General features: G+C 51.1%; 1 protein-coding gene across 4 annotated transcripts in view; it reads left to right on the top strand.

The window, feature by feature from the left end:
* KCNIP3 (potassium voltage-gated channel interacting protein 3) overlaps positions 1-20,114 on the top strand; it is a 61,516-nt gene extending 41,402 nt beyond the window's left edge. For 2 of the 4 annotated variants that reach the window (XM_036436080.2, XM_036436084.2), the window contains 7 exons: positions 12,170-12,294; positions 12,711-12,780; positions 13,066-13,136; positions 16,166-16,273; positions 16,858-16,962; positions 17,511-17,573; positions 18,187-20,114. In XM_036436080.2, the coding sequence (XP_036291973.1) occupies positions 12,170-12,294; positions 12,711-12,780; positions 13,066-13,136; positions 16,166-16,273; positions 16,858-16,962; positions 17,511-17,573; positions 18,187-18,234 (590 nt within the window). In that variant the 3' untranslated portion in view covers positions 18,235-20,114. The remainder of the gene's footprint in view (positions 1-12,169; positions 12,295-12,710; positions 12,781-13,065; positions 13,137-16,165; positions 16,274-16,857; positions 16,963-17,510; positions 17,574-18,186) is intronic. The other 2 variants (XM_036436083.2, XM_036436082.2) reach the window with 2 other exon arrangements.
* The last annotated feature ends 1,571 nt before the right edge of the window (positions 20,115-21,685 follow it).

Here is a 21,685-nt window from a genome sequence, read left to right as displayed (position 1 = left end):
TCTCAGGCCTCCCGGTCTGAGTGTCCGCGGTGAGCAGAGCAGCTTGGGCCGCCCGGTGGCCGGAGGTGCAGAGGGTGAAGCCTGCAAGACCCTCCGCCCTGGGTGCTGGGCTGTGAGTAACATACGGCCTCTGCTGTGCGTTCCCAGCTGTCCCTTCGCCCCCATCCGACACCAGGTGAAGCTCAGGCCCACGGGATCAGTAACCAAATCCTCAGGCGCCACATTTCTGCCCCAATAAAATATTTAACGGAGGAGACAAACCTCTTAAATCAGACACTGCCGGCTCCCCCAGACCCCTGGCAGAGGCCTGCTTCCCAGCCCGGGGTGCCTCCTAACCACAGGCAGGCTGGGGGAGGAGCCCCTGCAGGGCACACCCATCCTGAAGGGGACCTTGACTCACCAGGGCTGTGACCTGCCTCCCGCAGTACCAGAGGCAGTTGTACCCCTGGACTTCGGGGAAGGGGCCAGCCGGTCCTGCTCATGTCACCTGTGTTCCCCTGCTGTCCTCTCAGAGGAGCATGGACATCCACCTGCCTCAGCGCTCTGCTGACCTTGCCAGGGTCCAGCTCCTGGGACTGAAACCCAGAGGCCCGGGGAGGGGAGGGAGGGAACCTGGCCCTGTCTCCCAACTGCCTGCAGCCCCTTGGGGATGCACCCAATCCCTGCAAAGGGCTGCTGAGGGCAGAAAGGGCACAGGGCCAGGAAGCCAGGCTTTCCCTCCATTCTGCCTTCTCTACCTGAAGTCCATGCCATGTGCCCTTCAAACCCATCCCGCTCCATCACACCTTTTCTAGGTGCGTTTGGCAGGCCCAGCTGGAAGAAACTTGCTGGGTTGGTTCTGAGAGTTATCACCTTAACCTTCACACCTGGAGAGGAAGCTTGTCCATGCCAGGTCTGCATTGGCTGGATGTGACCCAGGCAGGGGCAGTCTGCCATGGGGGGCCTAGAGGGCGATGCAGGCACTTGGGCTGAGGTGGGGGGCTGAGCACTCCACACTGCTGTGGAACCCCGCTTCTTGCCAGGCACTAGCATATCCTCAGTCTCTATCCCTTACACAGGATAGGTGTGTAGGTGTGGGGGGTCTCGCCTCCCTCCCCGGGTGGACCACGAAGGCTGTGCTCCCAGGGGCTGCTCTGGCAGGTGGGCGGCCGTAGGACAGTCAGGAATGTGGGTGAAGGTGCTACGGGGCATCCTGCTCACAGGTCTGGGCCAGACTGCAGTCAGCTGTTGTGATTCCTAAGGAGAATGGATTTCTACACCAGGTGGAGAGTATGCACAGGACTCTAGGTGCTCTAGCCAACCCGTTAAAATACCCACCTTAGGCTCAAATGGGTTTCTCTTTCTGGAATATTTGCCCACTTGTTCCCCTGAAGTTCTGGAGTCTGGATGCTGTGGGAGGAGCATAGCACCTCAGAGTCAGCCAGGAGTCTGTCACCCACACATACTGGCCGTAGATCTCCCTTAACCTTTCTGAGCCTCAGTTTGATGCTCTATAAAGTGGGGCCAGTAATAATTCCTGCCCTATTACGCTGTGGCTGACTTGTAACTGGTCAGGGGGCTGTCACGGCCCCAGAACTGTTCTTGGTGTGTGATAAATGCACAGGCTTGGTGAACTATTGCTGACATCCATAACGAGTAATACAGGGATGAGTTGTACTAACAGAAGTGATTCACTGCTGAAAACATCCTCTCCCTCAGACAGGCCCCTGCCTGCACCACAGGGAGAGGGCTGTAGTTTCCGATGCTCCTTGTTGATGGGGAGTGGGGCCTGGTAAGTGCCTGGGAGGGCCATTGGCTGGGCAGTGTCTAAGGGACTGTCAGATGGGCTGTGAGGAGCCCTAGCCCTTGGGCTCCAGCCTGGATGTGGGCTGGCATGAAGGGAAGGGAACTGGTGCCCAAGTTCTTTCCACGCCTGTGTATGTGCGCATGTACGAGTGTGTACACACACACACACACACACACACACACACAGAGGGATGTCTCTCTTGTCCTCTCTGAGCCTCCGTAGTGCTCATCTGAAGAGACCAGACCGGAGTTATGAGGCCCCTGGGGATTGTTAGGAACTAATGGATCCGGGTTGTAGGGATGCAGGTTTCTAGAAATAGATGCAGAAGTTGAAAGGCCTTCCTCTCTCTGCCCTGGTCTCCTGTCAGTCTCTGCCTCTGGTGACCTGTCAGGGGGAGTTCCAGCCTGGCTGGTCACCAGCTCACTGGGCGACTTTGGGGTACTGTAGTTTCCACATCTGCGGAATGAGGATAGCAATAGACTACTTCCCCATGCACTTCAGAGAGGTGGGGTCAACAATCACACTTTGCAAATTACAAGTGGAACTCAGCTCTAAGACCCTTCGAGAGCTGGGGCCCACCTCGACTGACCAGCCTTGTTCTCAAGACCAACAGAGCCCTGACTCCAGACCTTTGTGTCCACACCTGGGGCCCAAGGCTTGACTCTGGCTGCTTCTTATCTCAGTTCAGGTTTGCTAAGTTCTAGACTAATAGCCCTCAGTGGACATGTGGTAATGTCTGCAGGCTCAATTGTGAGGCCGGAGTGTAGATGGCTGAAGGGAAAAGAGGAGGGAAGGGGAGCATGGGGCATGCCCATAACAGACTGATGCGTGGCCTGGCCCACCACCACTGTTCCTCCAGCGCAGCCCCATCCTCCATAGCTGCCTCCTTCCCACAGCACCCATGGGGCCTGGCCTTGCCACGGGGACCTGGAGCTTATATAGAGGGCTGCCTGAGAAGGCACATGGACATTCTTTAAATTGTTAGCTGAGCCCCAGGCACTGGCAGAGTACCTTTGTCTAGGAGTCAGCAGGGGCGGGTCTAGATATGTAAATCCAGTAAAGCTAGGGCCTAGTTAAGAATGCAAATAAGCTCCTTTGACCCTATAAAATAAACCTGCTGTGTGGCTCAGTGCTCGCTGCCTCTCCATCAGAGAAGATGGCACCCATCTAGCACCCAGCTTGATGAATCTATTTCTGACTCTTGGTCTCTTCTTTCATTCTTTAATTTCTTAATCCCCAGCTTCTCCACTCAGGAACCTGTCACTTTCCGTATGGACACTGAAAACAGAGAAACAGGCCCCCCACAAGCCTGGAAGACCTGTGGCTACTCTTGGCTTGGGCCCCTGAATTCCAGCCACGCCCTCCTGGCCCGCCGCCGCCCCCCCCCCCCCCCCCCCCCCCCCCCCGCCCCCTCTCCTACCAATGTCGGATTTGCTCAGGGTGTCCTGGGCTCGCTTGCCTCTGGCAGGGGCCGCCGCTCTTGGTGCACTGCAAGTCCACCAGTGTACATTGGCCCTGACAGTTTTCAGATTTAGGGTGCTGATGACAACGGCTAGCCAGCATCTAGCGAGTGCTCTCTCAGGCTCTCTGTGCGTGCCAGCATTCTGTCCTCATTTTAGGCTCATTTTACAGATGAGGAGACTGAGGCTCAGGGAGAGGAACTGACTTTCCAAGGATACCCATCCAGAAAGTGGCAGAGCCAGGACCTTTCTGAACTTTGGCACACTGCGTGCGCGTGTCAGATTGTGCAAGGCTGCGGGGGCTGTGTGTGCCCCAGCCTCTTACAGCACAGGTGTCAGGAGCTCAGAGTGGAAGCAGTCGCCTGGGTCAAATCGAAAGTGGGAAGAGTCCCACTCACAAGCCTTGTGAGAGCCAACTGAGTGTGAGCAAAGCTCAGGAAGCAGAGCATGGCACAGAGGAGCATATTGTGTCGGCTCCCATGGCTTCGGGCAGAAGGAACCTGGCCCCAAGGACCCCCGGGGTCATGCACCACTGACTGTGTCCAGATAAGCAACAGTTGAGCCAGAGACTAGGGGGCGGGGCCTATAGCAACATCAAGCCTGGGGCTCCAGCCCACTTCCCCGTCCAGCAGAGACCAGAAACCCCCACGCTGCCAAGTCCACCTCTCTCTTCCCTTCCCCCAGAGCCAGCCCAGCAGGCAGTAGCCTGGGCAGTGGGGACAGGTGCCTTCCTGGACCTTACGGAGGACAGATGCGCATGGTGGTAAAGAGCCTGGCAAGGGCCTCCTCCTTGCCCACTAACTTCTAGCACAGTCAGTGGTGTGTGACCCTGTGGTCACTTGGGCTCGGTCATTTCTGCCAGAAGCAATGGCTCTGCTTTCTGAGCTCTGCATCTTAGCTCAGGGGTCTCCTCTCCGATGATGATCTGTTTTAGACATTCTTCTTTTGTCAGTTGTGAGCATGGACATTGTCTTCTCCCATTCTGCTGAGTGTCTTTAACTGGCCTTGGTTGAACAGAAATCCTTCATTTTAATGGTATTGAATTTTTAAATTTTTTTCCTTTATGCTTTGAGCTTTTGACATTTTCAGAAGTCTTTCTCTACCAGTTAGTTAGCAAGATACATTTTATTTGAATTCTGCAGCTCACCTTTCGTATTCGGGTCCTAGTTCACCTGGAGCCCACTTTTGCACGTGGCACAAAGGGATCCAGATTCATGTTCTGTATGTGGGGAGCCATCTTTCCTAACTCCATCGACCACACAATCTGACCTCTCCTCAGTCTCCTGCCCCCTCTATGCCTCTTTGTTTTTTGACCTTCCTGTTCTGCTTGTGGGTTTGCTTGTTCTTGCACCAACCACACAGTTTTAACTCGGTGACTGCAGTGTGTAGGAGTATCTGGTAGGGGAAGCGCCCTCTGTACTCTTTTCCAGAATTTAATGGACCTTTTATTCCTCGTTCTACATTTCAGAGTAAATTTATCAAGCCCCTGAAAGGCCAACTAAATTTTTTGATTAAGAGTGTACTGAACCAAAACCGGTTTGGCTCAGTGGATAGAGCGTCGGTCTGCGGACTGAAAGGTCCTGGGTTCGATTCCGGTCAGGGGCATGTACCTTGGTTTCGAGCACATCCCAGTAGGGGGTGTGCAAGAGGCAGCTGATCGATGATTCTCTCTCATTGATGTTTCTAACTCTCTATTCCTCTCTTTTCCTCTCTGTAAAAAATAAATAAAATATATTTTTTTAAAAAAGAATGTACTGAATTTACAGATTACTTTGGGGAAAGATGAAATGTTTATGATATTATACAGTCCTATCTAAAATGGAATGTCTCATGTCTTCAGATATCTGTCTATACAGAGGTCCTTTGGGTTTTGATTAATGCTTAGGTACTTTTTAGTTTTTATTGATATTATGAATGTTACCTTTTTATTATATTTTCTAAGTGGTTATTACTGGTGTAGAAAATTGTTATTGGTTTTTATAAATTAATTTTGCATCTGGCAACCAAATTCTCATGTATATTGATTCTTTTGGTTCCTGGGGGCCCTATTATTGACAAGTAATGTTAGTGTTTCCTTTACTTTCTGTCACATCGTTTATTTCTTTATTTCTTTTTTTAAAATTTTTGTAGAGCGTTGGTAAGACAGCAATTAGTGACGATTAAGGCCAACCTTGTGATGGCAGCCCAGATCTTAAAGAGAATGTGTCTTAACTTTGCCATTAAATCCAATGGCCTGTAGATAAATATGTGATTTGCAAATGAAAGCTGCATCAAGTTAAGACAGTTCTCTTGAATTCCTAGTTTGCTAAGAGTTTTTGTTTGTTTTAATTATAAACAGATGCCGATATTTATCAGTGCCCTTTTGGATTTTCAATGATTTTCCCCTCCTTATTCTCTTACAGGTAAAATCAGGTTGCACTTTTACTTTTTGAAAAAACTCTTGGATTAAGTTGGCTAACATTTGGTTTCATCTTTGCTCAGAATTGAAATGAGCATATAATTTTTTTGGTTTTTCAGCTTTATTGAGATATAATTGACATATAACACTGCGTAAATTTAAGGTGTACTTGTATGCATAGATGCATAACCCAGGGACACAGACAATAGGGTGCTAAAGACCTGGGGTGGGGGGTGAGGGGTGAACTGAAGGGGTCAATGGGGGGGACAAAAGAGAACATATGTAATACTTTCAACAATAAATATTTATTTTAGCCGAAACTGGTTTGGCTCAGTGGATAGAGCATCAGCCTGAGGGCTGAAAGGTTCGATTCTGGTCTAAGGGCATGTACCTTGGTTGCAGGCACATCCCCAGTAGGGGGTGTGTAGGAGGCAGCTAATCGATGTTTCTCTCTCATAGATGTTTCTAACTCTCTATCTCTCTCCCTTCCTCTCTGTAAAAAATCAATAAAATATATTTTAAGAGTTTTATTTAAAAAAAAATCCTATCTAATAAAGAGGGAAATTGCTAATTGAGTGCCCTGCTCTCAAAGATGGCGGCATCCACAGCCACAAGATGGCAGCGCCCAGTCCCCTCAGCCCCCAAGCTGCCCAGGGCCAGCCCAAGGTGCAGGCAAGTCTCCTATGTTGGTTGCCCAGCCACCCCGGGCCATCTGAGGCTCAGATAATCAGGACCTGCTTGGGCTTGTGCTGCCGGCAGAGGCAGCAGCAGAGGTATGATGGGGCATCTGCCTTCCCCTGATCTCCAGGTCGCCTCTTGCCCCTGAGGGCTCCTGGACTGTGAGAGGGGGCAGGCCAGGCTGAGGGAACCCCCTCTCCAGTGCATGAATTTTCATGCACTGGGCCTCTAGTAATTCAATAATTAATAAAGAGTAGGTTTATGAATAATACAATCACAAGTAAATACATAATAATACAAAAATAAACTGTGTTTCATGAACTCACCACTGAAAATCTACTTTTTGCCCACCCCTGGATATGTATATTCAGGATTTTTGTTTTATTTTATTTTTTGGCTTTTGAGGAAGAGGATTAGGTTACTTAAGCTCTTTAGTTCATGGGACAGTGTCAGTCTTTTTAAAAATATATATATTTTATTGATATTTTACAGAGAGGAAGAGAGAGGGATAGAGAGTTAGAAACATCAATGAGAGAGAATCATTGATCAGCTGCCTCTTGCACACCCCCTACTGGGGATGTGCCCGCAACCAAGGTACATGCCCTTGACTGGAATCGAACCTGGGACCTTTCAGTCCACAGACCGACGCTCTATCCACTGAGCCAAACCAGTTTCGGTGACAGTGTCAGTCTCGACTCATTTAAAACCTCTCTCTTATTTTTCCCTTTCCCTTTTATTCCCCCATTTCTTCTTTTCCTGGAGTTGTTATTCTAATTTTTATTTTTTATAATTTACATATAGTGCCATTTGCTTGCTTGGGTGCCCCAGCCTATGATTTTTTTGGTTTTGTTTGTTTGTTTTGTTTTTGTTTGTTTTTAACAGCACGAGTTTATTTTCTCATTCATATGCAGACTAGAAATCAGAGGTCAAGATGCCATCAGGTTTGGTTTCTTCTCAGGCTCTCTCCCTGGCTTGCAGATGACCGCCTTCTCACTGTGTCCTCTTGTGGTCTTTCCTCTGTGCATGCATGTGTCTGGTGTCTCCCAGATCTGTGAATTTTGGCAAATGCATAGTCATGTTACCACCACCAAGCTATAGAACAAGCCCATCACCATAAACAATTCCCTCATCTTGTAATCAGTCCATTTCTTGCCCCCAGCCCCTGATATATTCACCTTCTCTATAATTTCACATTTTCCAAAATGTTGTGTGATTGGCATTTTACATTAGGTAGCCTCTTGAGTCTGATTCTTTAACTTGCCAATGCATTTGAGATTTGCCCCTGTTGTGTGGCTATCAAAAGTTTGATCACATTCATTGCCGAGGAGTATTTCACTGTGTGGATGTGACACGGTTCAGTTATCCATTCACTGGTCCAAGTGCATTTGGGTTATCTTCAGGTTTTGACGACTGTGAATTAAGTTGCTTTAGATATGTACATAAATTATTGTGGAAATATAATAGGTTTCATTTCATTTGGGTAAATAACCAGCAGTGGGATTTCTGGGTCACGGGGGACGTGTATGTTTATAAGAAACTGCCTCACTGATTCCCAGAGGTCACCACCACTGTCATTCCTGTCAACAAAGTATAACAGTTCCTGCTCCTCCGCTCCTTAACATCACTTGACACTGTTAGTTAAGTGATTCTAATATATTGTTATGGTTTTAGTTTGCAAATGATGTTAAATGTCTTTATTTGTACTTACTTGTCATCTGTAGATCCTCTTGTGTAAAGTGTTTGATCAAGTCCTTTGCCCATTTATTAATTCTGCTGGGTTTTAAGAGTTGTTTATAAATTCTGTCAGATATGTGATTTGCAAATATTTTTCCAGTCTGTAGTTTAGTTTTTTATTTATCAGTCTGTCTTATTGATCAAAAGTTTTACTTTTTCATTAAAAAGTGCAGTTTATCGATTTTTTCTTTTATGATTTTGCTGTTGATGTCATTGCCTAAACCTAGGCCATGAAGAATGCTTTGCCTAAACCTAGGCCATGAAGATTTTCTTCCATGTTTGTTATTTTTCCAGAAGTGTTATAGTTACATGTCTTACATCTAAATCTGTGCTTCATTTTGAGTTAATTTTTGTATAAGATATAATGTTTAGTCAAAGTCCATTTTTTTTTTTTTTGGTAATGGATGTTCAATTTTCTAGTACCATCTATTAAAAAATTATTCTTTCTCCACTGCACATTTGTAAAAAATCAGCTGGTTATATTTGTGTGGTTCTGTTTCTGAGTTATCTGTGTTGTTGCATTGATCTATGTGTCTATCTCTCCTCAAACACCAAACAGTCTTGGTTATTATATTGTATAATAAATCTTAAAGTCAGATAGACTGATTTCCCCTTGATTCTTTTTCAAAACTATTTTAGCTATTCTGTTTCCTTTACCCTATAAATCTTAGAATTATTGTGTGTACATCTATAATTTTAGAATTATTGTGTGTACATATAAAAAAATCTTCCCAGGATTTTTATTGGAATTCTGTTAAATCTGTAGATAATTTTGGAAATAACTGACATCTTTATGATATTGGGTTTTTCAATCTCTGAACATGGTTGGCTCTTCACTTATTTCAGTCTTCTGTGGTTTCTTTCATCAGCATTTGTAGTGTTCAGCATTCAGATTATGTGCATGTTTTGTTAGATTTTTACCTATGTATTTCATTTGTAGGGCAAGCAATTGCAAATAGTATTGTTTTTAAATTTTTGTTTCCAATTGTATATTGCTGGTCTATAGAAATGTGACCAATTTTGTGTTAACTTTGTAACTTATGACCTTACTAAGCTCACTTATTAGAGGGTTATTTTTGTACATTATTTGGGATTATACATAATCATGTCATCTGAAAATAAGATAGTTTGATTTTTTTCTTTCTAATCTAATTCTTGCTTTTTTTTTTTTCTTTTTTCTTTTTTTCCTCCTCTGCCACCCAACACCTTTTGCATTGATTAGGACTTTCATCATGATGTTGGATAGGAGAGGAGATAGCAGATATTCTTGCCTGTTCTTAACCTTAGGGGAAAGCTTATTTATTTAGAAACGTTCCTCTTTTCTAAAATAGGTATTTAATGCTTTAAATTTCACTCTAATTTATCTGCATGCCACAAATTTTGATGTTATCTTTTCAAAAATTCAATTCAAAATATTTCCTCTTATTTTCTTGCTGATCTTGATTTTTATTTGATACCATTTTCCTTCATCCTGAAGTATTTCCTTTAGCATTTCTTGTAATGCAATTCTGCTGACAGCAAACTCCCTAGCATTCATTTACTGCAAGCATGTCAAACTCCCAGTCCGAGGGTCGCATGCGGCCCACAATGAATATTTTTGCGGCTGAGCCAATATAATGGTATGTAAAAAACGTTTTAATAAAAATTTTGTAACTTAATTTTTACAATATCCTGTTATACATAATTATTAATAACGAACTACAATGTTTACTAATGACTGATTACTATAATTGTGTTGCATTCATTTCCCTTATGCACAAGTGCACCATTTCTCTCCACTAATACTAGCAGAGAATATTTTAACAGCTAATTGCCACGTCATTAGTCTGGAGTGACTTGTTTGGTGTGCACAACTGGAAATATTTCACTTTCGTAGAATAAAAAAAATAGGTTTATTTGCATTACACTTATTAATTTGTGCAGTTATTCAGTGTCTGGTAAGTTAATGTTCAAGAAAAAAATTAATTTTTATTAAAATGTTCTATTTTATGTTAACAATGACTCACTTATTTCAACCCTTTGTATTCAGCATGTCTCTATCAAAATAAACCTACATTTCTATGGAAATTGAAGCTTTTAAACCTTATTTATTTGGCCTGTGTTAGCCTTTGAGTTTGATATGCTTGATTTACTGGAAAATGCCTATACTTCACCTTTTTTTTTTTTTTGAAGGATATTATCAATGGAAATAAAATTCTAGGTTATCATATTTTTTCTTTCATCAGTATGAAGTGTTGCTCCCATTGTCTCTTGGCCTACATAATTTCCTGTGAGAAGTTAGGTGGTTTTTTTTATTGTTCTTCTTTTTTAGAGTCTCCCTTTCCCCACTGGATTTTAAAAAATTTCCTCTTTATTTTTGGTTTTCTTCAGCTTGACTGTTCTGTTCTTACATGTGTTTGTCTTTTTCTTTTTTCTTCTTGGGATTTACTGAGCTTCTTGGATTTGTGTATTGGGGTATACCTCTATTCCACTGCACAGTGCTTCCTGGTATGCATCCCTCATATTGTGGTTCCCCATCCTGTCTTTGACAAACTCTTGGGATGCCTCCAGCTCCCCCTAAAAAATACAGTTACCATGAGCATTCTTCTACATGTCCCCTTAGCTGGGTATGATTTTATTTGGGATATTAGAACCCAGAGTAGAATTGCTGGCTTGCAAGGTTTACCTATACTAAACTTGACTGAGGATTGCCAGGTGTCCATATGATGATAGAATGATTCTCAAGTGAGGAAAGAATAATGGTAAGGAGAGCGGAAAGAGTGGGGAGAATTTCTAGGGCCTCATGCTTGAATAGGTGAGAAGGGACTATACCCACTGTGTAAGTGGAGGAATTAGCCAAGAACAGGGACAGTTCATCCCCAGAGAAGGAGGAAAAGTGGAGGTCTGGCCAGATGCAGGTAGATGGATCTGTGTTGTGGCTGAAAATTTTCTTCTATGGCTTCTATTTTCTTGGTGATATAGGAAGCAACCTGAGGAGCAGGATAGGGAGGAGGTATTGGCAGTTCAAAGAGAGGAAGGTATGAAATAGCTGTCTTGGAGACTGGGAGTGTGCATGACCAAGGCAAGAGAGCCCACTTGCTGGGCAGTCTGCAGGCTGCTCTTGGGTCAGTGAGAGTGGGCAGTGCTTCTGGGAGAGGTCGGGCATGGAGCAGTCCAGTACAGGGCTCTAAAGGCTCAGTTAGCAGAACTCCATGCCTGGCACTGTTCTGGGCTCTGTGGGCCCAGGCGGGCAGTGCCAAGGGGCTACTGATTACCACAGACCCATAATTCTGTGGGGTGCCTGGGCAGGCAGGGCTGGTGACAGCGTGGTGGGAAGGTCTGCAATTATGTGATCAGGTTGCTCAGCAGGTGTAGGTACTCAGTGCTTCTCTGTCTATAGCTCTATTTTGTATTATAAAAGTGATACATACCACACCAAGAAAATTTAGGAAAAGGTAAAAAAAAAAAAAAAAAGATGAATAAAAAAGTAGATCATCTGAAATCCATGCTCTCCCCATGCTGCCGAGAGGCAGCTACTATTAGTTAATATTTGGATGTCTTGTTATAAAAGAAAAGCTCTGTCCCTGCCCAATGGGCCTTTGAAATCTGACCTCATGTCAAAATGTGAGTAAGTCCCCCCACCAAATGTAGCCAAGCAGCAGTGTGGTAGGCTGAATGGGCCATGAGGGTCCTCTCCCCATTCCTGGCAGAAGTCAGGGAGGCCTGCATGGAGGGGGTGGCCATGAATTGGGTCTTGAAGGTTGAGGGTCCCTTGAGCCTGCCTTGCTGTCTTTATCCCTCCTGTCTCACCTTGTTCAGTGTCTTTCAAGGGCAGAGCTAGCTCCCAGCCCCTGTCCTACTGTGTGGCTAATAGGGTGGTCACGCTGCAGGTGAGACGAGTAGGGATGGCCCACTGTGTGTGAGGACAGGGAGGCAGAGTGGCCTGAGGGTGCTGTTCCACTATAGCCCCTCCCTTTGTGCAGGGTGAAGCCTGTGTATACACAATACTCATGCAAGGAGAGTCCCTCCACCTCCGACATCAGCCCCTGGACTGGCACCCTCTCCCTAGCAAGAAGGAGAAGGATGGTGGGGGTTTAACACGTTCCACCCTCCCGGGTCTGTGTGCCCCTCCAGATAGCAGCGACAGTGAGCTGGAGCTGTCCATGGTGCGCCACCAGCCAGAGGGGCTGGAGCAGCTGCAGGCACAGACCAAGTTCACCAAGATGGAGCTGCAGTCCCTCTATAGGGGCTTCAAGAATGTGAGTGATCCCCACCCCTCAGGAGAGGCCCTGACCCACCAAACCCCTTTACCTTTGCCTCCAGGAAGGGGAGTTCTGGCTCAGGCAGGCCTTCTAGAAACTTCCATGGAACAGCAAATATTCTGGGGCCTTGATGAGGCTCATGCTTTGTGGGAGACCAACCTGGGGAGTGTGTAGACCAAGCCCCTGAGTCAGTGTTCTGAAGGCCCCGGGCTTCTTTCTGTGTGTCTATGTGCTGGCACAGGGAAGGGTGTACGAGACCAGATTGGCCCAAGGGGACCAGCTCTCCCCCCACACACACACCTACCCCTCCTGCCTCACCCCCCAACCACCAGGCTCTCCTGGGGGCCCAGAGGGAGGAGTCAGGGTGCGGGGCTGAGGTGGCCGAGGCTGCTGAGGGTGACTTACTGCTGCAGGAGTGTCCCTCGGGCCTGGTGGATGAAGACACCTTCAAGCTCATTTACGCACAGTTCTTCCCTCAGGGAGGTGAGTCTGAGGCCAGACCCCTGCCCCCGCTTCTCCCAAAGCCCCCACTTTGTCCCTGGCAGTTCTGCAGAGGGCGGGTGTCCCTTTACGGGGAGGGGACCCTCACCTCCACCTCTGTGCTCCCCGCCACCACTTGCTTCCTGGAGGCCTGATGCTGCCTCTATCCCATTGGAAGGGGGTACCCCAGCTCAGGACACAGGTGGACCCCCAGTGGGGCTGCCTGACATGGGGGCTTGGCTGCCAGGAGGCCCCCCTCACCCCAGCCAGAGCCCTTGTCTCCTCCAGATGCCACCACCTATGCACACTTCCTCTTCAACGCCTTCGACGCGGACAGGAATGGGGCCATCTGCTTCGAGGTAGGTCTCTGCTGTTCCCTCCCATGTCCCCCATGGCAGGCCAGGCGTCCCTCTGCCCTGCTCCACACCCTCGGGCTCTCTAGGGGGTCAGGCCTGGTGTACATGGACCTGCGTGTGCCCTGGAGAACAGGTGGACTGTGTGTGGCTGGCCCGGCCTCCCTGTGAAGTCAGTAGAATTTGGTTTTGCTGTCTGGCCATCGTCTTCCCAGCCTTGTCTTCCAGCCCAGCCCAGTGAGCCCAGAGCCACTGGGGCACCCTGAGGTGGCAGTGACCCAGGGTGAGCTTCCAGAGGAGAAAGGGACGGGGTCCCACTGAGAGATCTGTGCCGGCAGCGGGCTGCAGGCCCAGCCCCAGAATTCCCCACTGTTGTCGGAAACAGACAGAGCACCTGGCCTGAGCAGGCTCCTGCCATCCCAGCCTGGTGTCTCCGCTGTCTGGAAGGAGAGCCTGCCCCCCGCAGTGTCCGCAGCATGGCCTCGCCTGGCCCTGTGGGCTGCCATGGGTCCCACCCAGGCCAGGCCACAAGATCATTTGAAGGAGGCATCTCGGTGGAGCCCAGACCCCTAAAAATAGCTGCAAGTGAAAAGCTGAAACCTCTTAGGGGAGGAAACCCATGCTGAGAGCCAGGTGTGATCGATAACCACTGGGCCAAGGGCGGTGACAGGAAAGCCTGCGGACCAGCCGAGGGTGTGTGTGTGTGTGTGTGATAATAAGATAGCACCTAACATTGCTGCATTCCTCTATGTGCCCGCCCACCCAGTGCTGCTGACACGGCCTGGGTGATCACAGGGTCTGTCCCCTCAGCCCACGCTCAGGGCTCCTGTGCGTGTGTGCATGTGCAGTGCTTCCAGCTTCCCTTCTCCATGAACCTGCACACAGTGCACACCCCATCAGCACAGGGGGAGACAGCAGGGAACACTCACTGTCCTTGGCCCCTCGCTGTGACCAGTTTTTGCAGATCCTTCTCGAGGCTCCTGAGACACCTGGGGAGGGGGTGTGGGAAGGTGCTGGTGTGAGGGACACACCAGGGCATTGTGGTGGTTCCTCTCGTTCTGAAATCAGAGGCTCAGACTGCTCAGCAGGGCCCCTCTGTGCCCAAGGGCCAGGAGGGGGCAGTGCCAAGAAGGCCGAGGTTCCTCTCTGGTGGCCATCCCCCTCAGGAGGGCTCTTTCGATACTATTAGAGTGGTGGGTCTTGGGGGCTGTGTCAGTGGCTCAGTTGAGGGTGCTGTGTGCTGAGGCCCCTCTGCCTAGCATCTCTCAGGCTGTCCCCTCCGGTGTCATCGGCCTTCGGTGTGCTTCTCTGCAGGTAAGGTAGCGCCTCTGCGTCCACATGGTGTGTGTTCTCCATGACGACCTTTCTCCTGATCCCGGGGTCTGCTTGGGGCGGCTCTTCCAGGAAGGGAGGAGGGCAGTGTCTCCCCAGGGACCGCCCACCGGCCAGGGGGTCCCGCAGGTTTGGGTGGCACTTGGCTCAGACTCAGCGTGTTCTGGAAATGGAAACTCAGGTCCGTTTACCGACATTTGCAGAGATGCCGATGCTTTTGTATGTTCTTGAGAGACAAGACCCATATTAATGAAAATGGATTGAAATGGGAAAATACTAAAACTTCCCTGCCCTCACCAAAGACTACCAGAAACTAGATGGGCAAGACCAGCAAACCTAGCATGGAGCGTGGTCCCACGTTCTCCCTCCTGGTCCCCTGGGCTGGGCCAGAGGCGGGAGCCTGAGGCCGGCCTCCCTTCCTGGGCTCAGACAGTGCTGCACGCAGATGCTGTCCAGGGCCTTGCTCATCCACCTCACTTGTCTGCAGGGCCCTGCTCCCTTGGAGAGTTCTGGCTGGTATGTGTCTCAGGGAAGCTGTGACTGCCTTTACCATCCCCTAACCTCCCCCCCTAAGTGACCCGCTCCTGGTGACTGACCACACAGGGTGTGTCCTGAGCAACCAAGGAGGCCTGCAACTTCAGTCACACCCTCGACCCCACCCCTGGCCGAGCTCCTGCCCAGTGCTCCACCCGGCACCCCTCGGGGCACGCTGGTGTCTTAGTTTGGAGGCCTCTCTGCGTCGCTGTGTGGCTTATAGGAGCCCCTCAGCCCGGGCTCTGCCGCAGGGACAGCCCCAGAGCGGGACTGTGGATGGGATAGGCTTCTTTTGTCTCGGATTTAAGGGCAAGAAGTCACAGAACTAGCCATGGCCCCGCCCACGGCTGTGCTGTGTGTGTTGGCGATTTAGACTGGGAAGCTGTGGGCTTGGGGCCACTGGTGTGTCACCGAGGATGGGCCGGTGGCTCACAGGGCAGAGAGTGCCACCACCTCTCCCCCAGTGCCATCGCTGCTGCACGACACTCACCGAGGGACACTGAACGGGACATTCCTCAGGGCGGTTGTCAGAACCCAGGGAGCCTGTCAGACCCCAGGGGAGAGAAAGGGGTGTGAACTCAGAGGCTTTGATTCTTCGCTGCTGAGGAAACCGCCAGCAAGAGTCAGCGGTGCCCTCGATTCCAAGGACTGTCCGCGGTTTTCCTAGACACACTTTCATCTTCTTCACCTAAACACACACATGAGGTCAAGAGTCCCGTAGATTACAGGTTACAGACGTTGGAAAACAGCAGCTAACACTCCACATGCCGAAGAGGCAGCATGCTCTGCCTGTTCCTGTTCTCACGGCAGCACAGGCGGCCTCCACTCCTCCTTCCTGACTGGCAAACTACGGGGAGTTTCTGAAAGAGGGCCCCCGGGTGTCCTCTGTCAGAGCAATGCATGTGGTCTAAGACACCATACGTTTGAATGGTTTTACTTGAGATGATCAGTATCAGCCACCATATCATCCCAAACACACACACACACACACACACACACACACACACACACACATTTACACATATGTACACAATGTCAACCTCATGGCCCCTGCCTGCTCTGTAAGGCAAGCCCCTCACTCTAGAGCTGTGACTCAGTGGAAGCCACACAGCGAACTGGAAACAGAATCTGGAGTCAGATGGTCACCCTGCACCCTCCCTCCCTCCCAGGACTTCGTGGTTGGCCTCTCCATCCTCCTGCGAGGTACAGTCCAGGAGAAGCTCAAGTGGGCCTTCAACCTCTACGACATTAACAAGGACGGCTACATCACCAAAGAGGTACGGGGACTGAGGCGTAGCCCTCTGCCCTCCTGCTCCCACGGCTGCTGTCCAGGCTGTCCTGCCTCCCCCCCCCCCCTCCAGAGACCAGGTGGGGGACAGCCGACAGGGGCTTCTCCTCTCCTGGGCTCTGTCCTGGGCCCCTGGCTGCAGGGAGCATGGGGCTGTGTGCCCCTCACTACACATCTGGGTTCAGTTCTGCAAGTGTCCTAGGACCATCCCTTCGGCCTGGGGAGACACAGGTGGAGAAGCTGAGGGTGGGGCTGGCCTTGGCTCCCACCAATCAAGGGGAAACGGGGGCGGGGGGGGGGGCTCACCACATGGGGCCACAGTTGGGTTCTTTTGGCCCAAACACTTTTTGTATACAAAATAGTGGCTACAGTCTCAAATGTTGGAGACAAAAAATCTACCTCTGACTTTTCTTGAAGAGCCAGAGCTTCACTGGGCAGAGCAGGGGGGCCTCCCAGCTGGCTCAGACCTGCCCTGGAGGGGATCGCCACCCATGGGTGCAGCCCTCCCCTCTGGCCCTTGCACCCTCCCCCATCCTTGCAGCTGGACTCATGCCAGCCCCTCTGCCCCTCCAGGAGATGCTGGCCATCATGAAGTCCATCTATGACATGATGGGCCGGCACACCTACCCCCTCCTGCGGGAGGACGCGCCCCTGGAGCACGTGGAGAGGTTCTTCCAGGTGAGCGCTCCAGCCAGTGTGCGGCCAGGAGAGGAAGGGGCTCCTGCTCAGGGCACCTGGGCGAGCCCCCCTGAGCCCACCCTCCCACAGGAGGGTGAATGGGCATGCCCGTTCAGCTGAACCTCGGCTCAGGGCCAGCTGGGCTTATAGATTCCAAGGTGGCTGACATCTTGGCATGTCCTGGTGCCTCCCAAGAGCTCCCGGCTCCTCCAGGGAAACTGTCTGCAAGAGGAATGGGGTTGGGTGACTTCTCTGTGTGTCCATGGGACACGTGGCCCTTTTGTGCCTTGGTTGCTCCATCTGTCCTACTTGAGTATCAGGGTGAATTCTGGGAATTGTAAGCCCAGGAGGCCGTCAGAAGCATCTGGGGCTGGAGGGCAGACTGGGGAGAGGTCAGCTGTGGGGTGCAAGGAGCTGAGGATCCAGTGTAGGGGGCAGAGGGTTAGGTTGGGGTGGAGGAGGTCCTTTCTCTGCCATGTCCTCAGGCCTGGGACAGGGACTGTACCTGGTGAGACACAGGCTCATCGAGGGTGTGGCTTCGGTTGCAGAAAATGGACCGGAATCAGGACGGGGTAGTGACCATTGATGAGTTCCTGGAGACCTGTCAGAAGGTAGGTGTCCTCAGGAGATCACTTAGTGTCCTACCCCGTCCAGTCCTCAGGCCACTCCCCACCCCAAGCTCCCTTTCACTCTTTCATCTGAACCCCTCCCCCGGCTCCTTCCAGCCACAGCCCACTTGGGCACGCCATAGCTCAGCCCTGCCCTTGCGTGCTTTGAATTAGAGGGGGCAGATGTGGGGCCAACAGGGGGTGATGAGGCAGTGTGGCCCTTGGGCAGGGTCATGCTGGGGGCCAGGCACCTGGAGCCTCCCAATTTTGCTGTCTCTTCTCTGCAGAGCACCCTTGGGGTCGGGGAGGCAGGGCGTCAGACCTCTGCCACTTGCCTCGCTCCCAGTGACCTGTCCATGGCCCTTGGCCTCCGCTGGGTGAGCAACCAGGGAGGTTTGGCCTTCAGTGAGTTAGCCAATCCCAGATGGGCTGCAGTCAGGCCTTGGGGCTGAAGACAGGCTGGGCCTGACCAGCTCCTCCCGGCCCAGGGACACAGACAGAGTGGTCCCTGCAGAGGCTGGTCCCTGACCAGAATCTGCTCAAGGTGACCAGAGGTGGGCACCGCCTGCCCTGTCCACCTGGGTTCGACCAGGTCTCTCGTCCCCTCTCCACGCAGGACGAGAACATCATGAACTCCATGCAGCTGTTCGAGAACGTCATCTAGGACACACGGAGGATCCTCAATGGCCATCGTCACCACCTCAATCCTGCCAGGAACAGCCTCCATGAGAAATGTTTTTCTAATATATTTGCAAAAAGTGAACAGTTTGCCACACACCACACACACACACACACACACACACACACACACACGTGTGTGCACCATTCCTCTGGGCTAGGTGGGGGAGGGGTGCTGCTTCTGGTTGGGAGCTGGGTCCAGGAGATTTGAGCTACCCCCCAGCCAGCCCACCCCAGGCCAGCAGAGTGAGGCTGCCTACGCAGTGGGCAGAGAGGAGAGCAGTGTCTGCAGCCATTGGCTGCTGGGTGTACGCAGGCTCGTCTCCAGAGTGAAGGCCCCTCGCTCCTGCTTCCCTTCTTTGCCTCCACCATGGGCCAGACTCTGGTCTTCTTGTCTCCCAGCCATTCCCAGCCCACTGACCACACTCCCACAATGCACCTCACCACAGAACCCTGAGGGACAGCCAGGGTAAAGGTGTTCGGACTAGGAAAGAAGCAATGGAGGCAGAGCCTGCTGCTTCCTGGAAAGGTTTCCTGGCGAGCTCTGTCGCGAGGATGAGGGGCCATCCCTGCTGTCCCTCCATCATAGAAAGGGGCCCCTTTAAGCTCAGGGTTGGGTTTCCCGGGGAAGAATGCGAGGAGACTGCGGACCCCACGAGATGGGAGAAGCCCTCTACTTGCCCAGGCCTGGCTCAGTGGGGACAGTGGTGGTGCTGCCCCCACCTCTCAGGCTCTAAACTGTTCGCCCCAAGTCACCGCAGGTTCCAAGAAGAGGCCATGTGGCTCAGGGACTGGCCGCCCAGGAGCCTGGGTGGCCATCCAGCCCAGGAAGGGCTTCTCGGTCCCTTGTCCCTCAGCCTCCATCTCCCTTGGCCCAGCAGTTTGGTTGAGCTCCCCTCCAGTTGGGGTCCTGAAGCAGTGTTGGCAACCTCCACAGGGGCTCACCCCAACCCCTTACAAAAAGCACAAGCAGCCCCAGAGCTCAGGGGGAGCCCACGAGGAGCTGAAGACACTGCTTTTCCGAGACGAGGCCCTCCCGGTGGGCTGAGCCTGGCTCAGGGAGGTGGCCCGCAGGTGGCCCAGGGAAGGAAGTGGGGGTCTGTTCTGTGACTCAGATGGGGCTCAAGCCCGTCCTCAGCCCAGCTCACCAACATTCAAAAGCACAAACCCCGGACTTAGCTTGGCTGGGTTCTGCTCTGGGGTGGTGCCAGTGTCCACCTGAGGCCAGAGACAGCAGCGAGAGCTGGGGCCTGAGGTCGGTGGGAGGCCCACAGGGGCCTCCAGGACACACAGAGGGGTGACTGCTTCTGCCTGGCCAGGCAGCAGGGACTTCCGAGGCACATTCCCAAACATACATTCCATCGGCTGCCATCCCGCCTCTGCTCGGCCTGGCCCAGGGTGAGCAGGGCCTTTAAGAGAGGGTGGGATGGCGGAGGTCATGGAGACTGGTCTGGTTCGGGCATGGGGACTCCTGGGCACCACAGGTGGTCCTCCCCTTGGAGTTGCACTGACACCCATCTCCAGTCTGACTGGGGGTCCCTCTCTTCCTCCAGGAGGCATCAGCTTTCCCTGGCTCAGGGATCTTTCACCCCAACCCCTGACCTGCCCCCAGCCCAGCCCCCCAGCTGGTGTAGCTCTGCTTCTCAGGGACCAGGTCGTCAGAGAGGGTCACACCATCCCTCTGCCCCCCTTGGCCTCAGCCAGACTGGCTGCCAGGAGAGGCGTCTCCCATGCTGGGATGAGGACTGGCCGCATGTCTGCATGGCAGAAGCGTCTCCCCTGGGCACACCTGGGAGGGTGGCACCTGTTCTCAGCGCCCACCAACATCAGTCCTGTATATTTTAATAAAATAAACTTGACAAAGGAGTGGGACTCACCTTGACTTATCCTGTGAGTTTTGGTCCAGCCCCTCACACCTCTGCTCTCTTATCTGGCTCCTGCCCAGTGCTATGCTGGTGAGTGTTTAACAGGCCCCGAATGGTAGCCAGTTTCCATGCTGGATTTCAAACTCCCGATGTGATGTCCCTGAAGGCCAGTTGGGAGCTTTTATGAGAAATGCCAGCCTGCAGCTCCCACACAGAGCCAGCGGGCAGGGTACCTTCTGGTGGTGCCATTTATGTCTTGTCCCCAGATCACTTTTTTCTACCAGTTCCAGGATGTCATTTCTGCATGTCCCCTGGGCTGCAGGGCACAGGACACAGAGCAGAAACAGAATTTGCCTGAAATATGTCTCCCTTTCCTGCTTTTTATTTTCAAAAGTGTAAACTCAGGAAGGATTACGCCAGGGGAAGGGCAGTAAACGAAAACCTGGGGAAAGAGAGAAAGGGGGTCCCTAACTTGGAGATAGAGAAGAAGTGGGTTCTGGGGGTATTGGTAGTATTTCAAGGGCCAGACCCAAGGCCATGTGACATCGTCACAGTGACGAGACCAGGCCTCTCTGGGCCACCAGCTTTGCCTGATGAGCGTCTCAACAGGAGCTAGGAGGGCAGATGAGAGGACCCATACCACCACACACCCCAAAAGTTCCACCCCGCCTGAAACCGAGGGCCTTGGCACACTCCTGGCAAGGGAACTGCCTGGCTGCTGTTGGGGATGGGATGGCCTGCATTTGCCATTGGCTGGCCACTATGTGGAGCCCATTCACCCTGGTCACAGCCTGAGGGGAGGATGGGAAGCCGAGCTGAAGGTGTTAAGACCTCTCAGCCATTAAAGAATAGAGTCAGGACGGTGGCTCCAAGCTGGGTGTAAGCACTGAAATATCTCATTCACGATGGGCCAGAGAGCTCAAAATAGGGAAAGCCCATCCACCATCCATCTATCCACCATCTACCTACCATCCTCCCACCATCCATCCTCCATCCACCCTTCATCCATCATCCATCCACCATCCATCTACCCACCACCATCCTTCCATCCACCGTCTACCTACTATCCACCCACCATCCCTCCATCATTCATCCATTATCCATCCATTATCCATCTGCCAACCATCCATCATCCATCCATCCATCCATCCATCATCCATCCATTTACCATCCACCATCCATCTATCCACCATCCATCCATTCACCCTCCATCCATCCATCAATTTGTACAACTACTCAGCACTTTTCTGTTCCTGACACTTGGTGCAGAGGGGATGGCTGGCTGTGTCCTCTGTGTGGCTATAATGGCAGTGAGGAATCTAGAAGGACCCCTGAGAAATCAGTCATAGAGAAAATTAAAAGGGGAAAATGATAAGACTTTGTCAACTATAAACAAAGAAGTAAAAATCAAAACAGTCATCATTTCAATAATGTACATATATGTGATATATGTAACATATTGCATATTTTGTTTTATCCCATAAATGCAAAGTTTAACATTAAAATAAAAGGAAATGGGCTCTTGGCCTAGCCAATTTTGCTTGGTGTTGAGAGCATCAGCCCATGGACTGA

This window comes from Pipistrellus kuhlii, unplaced genomic scaffold (genome assembly GCF_014108245.1).
Source record: "Pipistrellus kuhlii isolate mPipKuh1 unplaced genomic scaffold, mPipKuh1.p scaffold_m20_p_13, whole genome shotgun sequence".
NCBI lineage: Eukaryota > Metazoa > Chordata > Mammalia > Chiroptera > Vespertilionidae > Pipistrellus > Pipistrellus kuhlii.
Note: the sequence above shows the minus strand (reverse complement) of the source record. Positions and strands in the feature narration are given on the sequence as shown.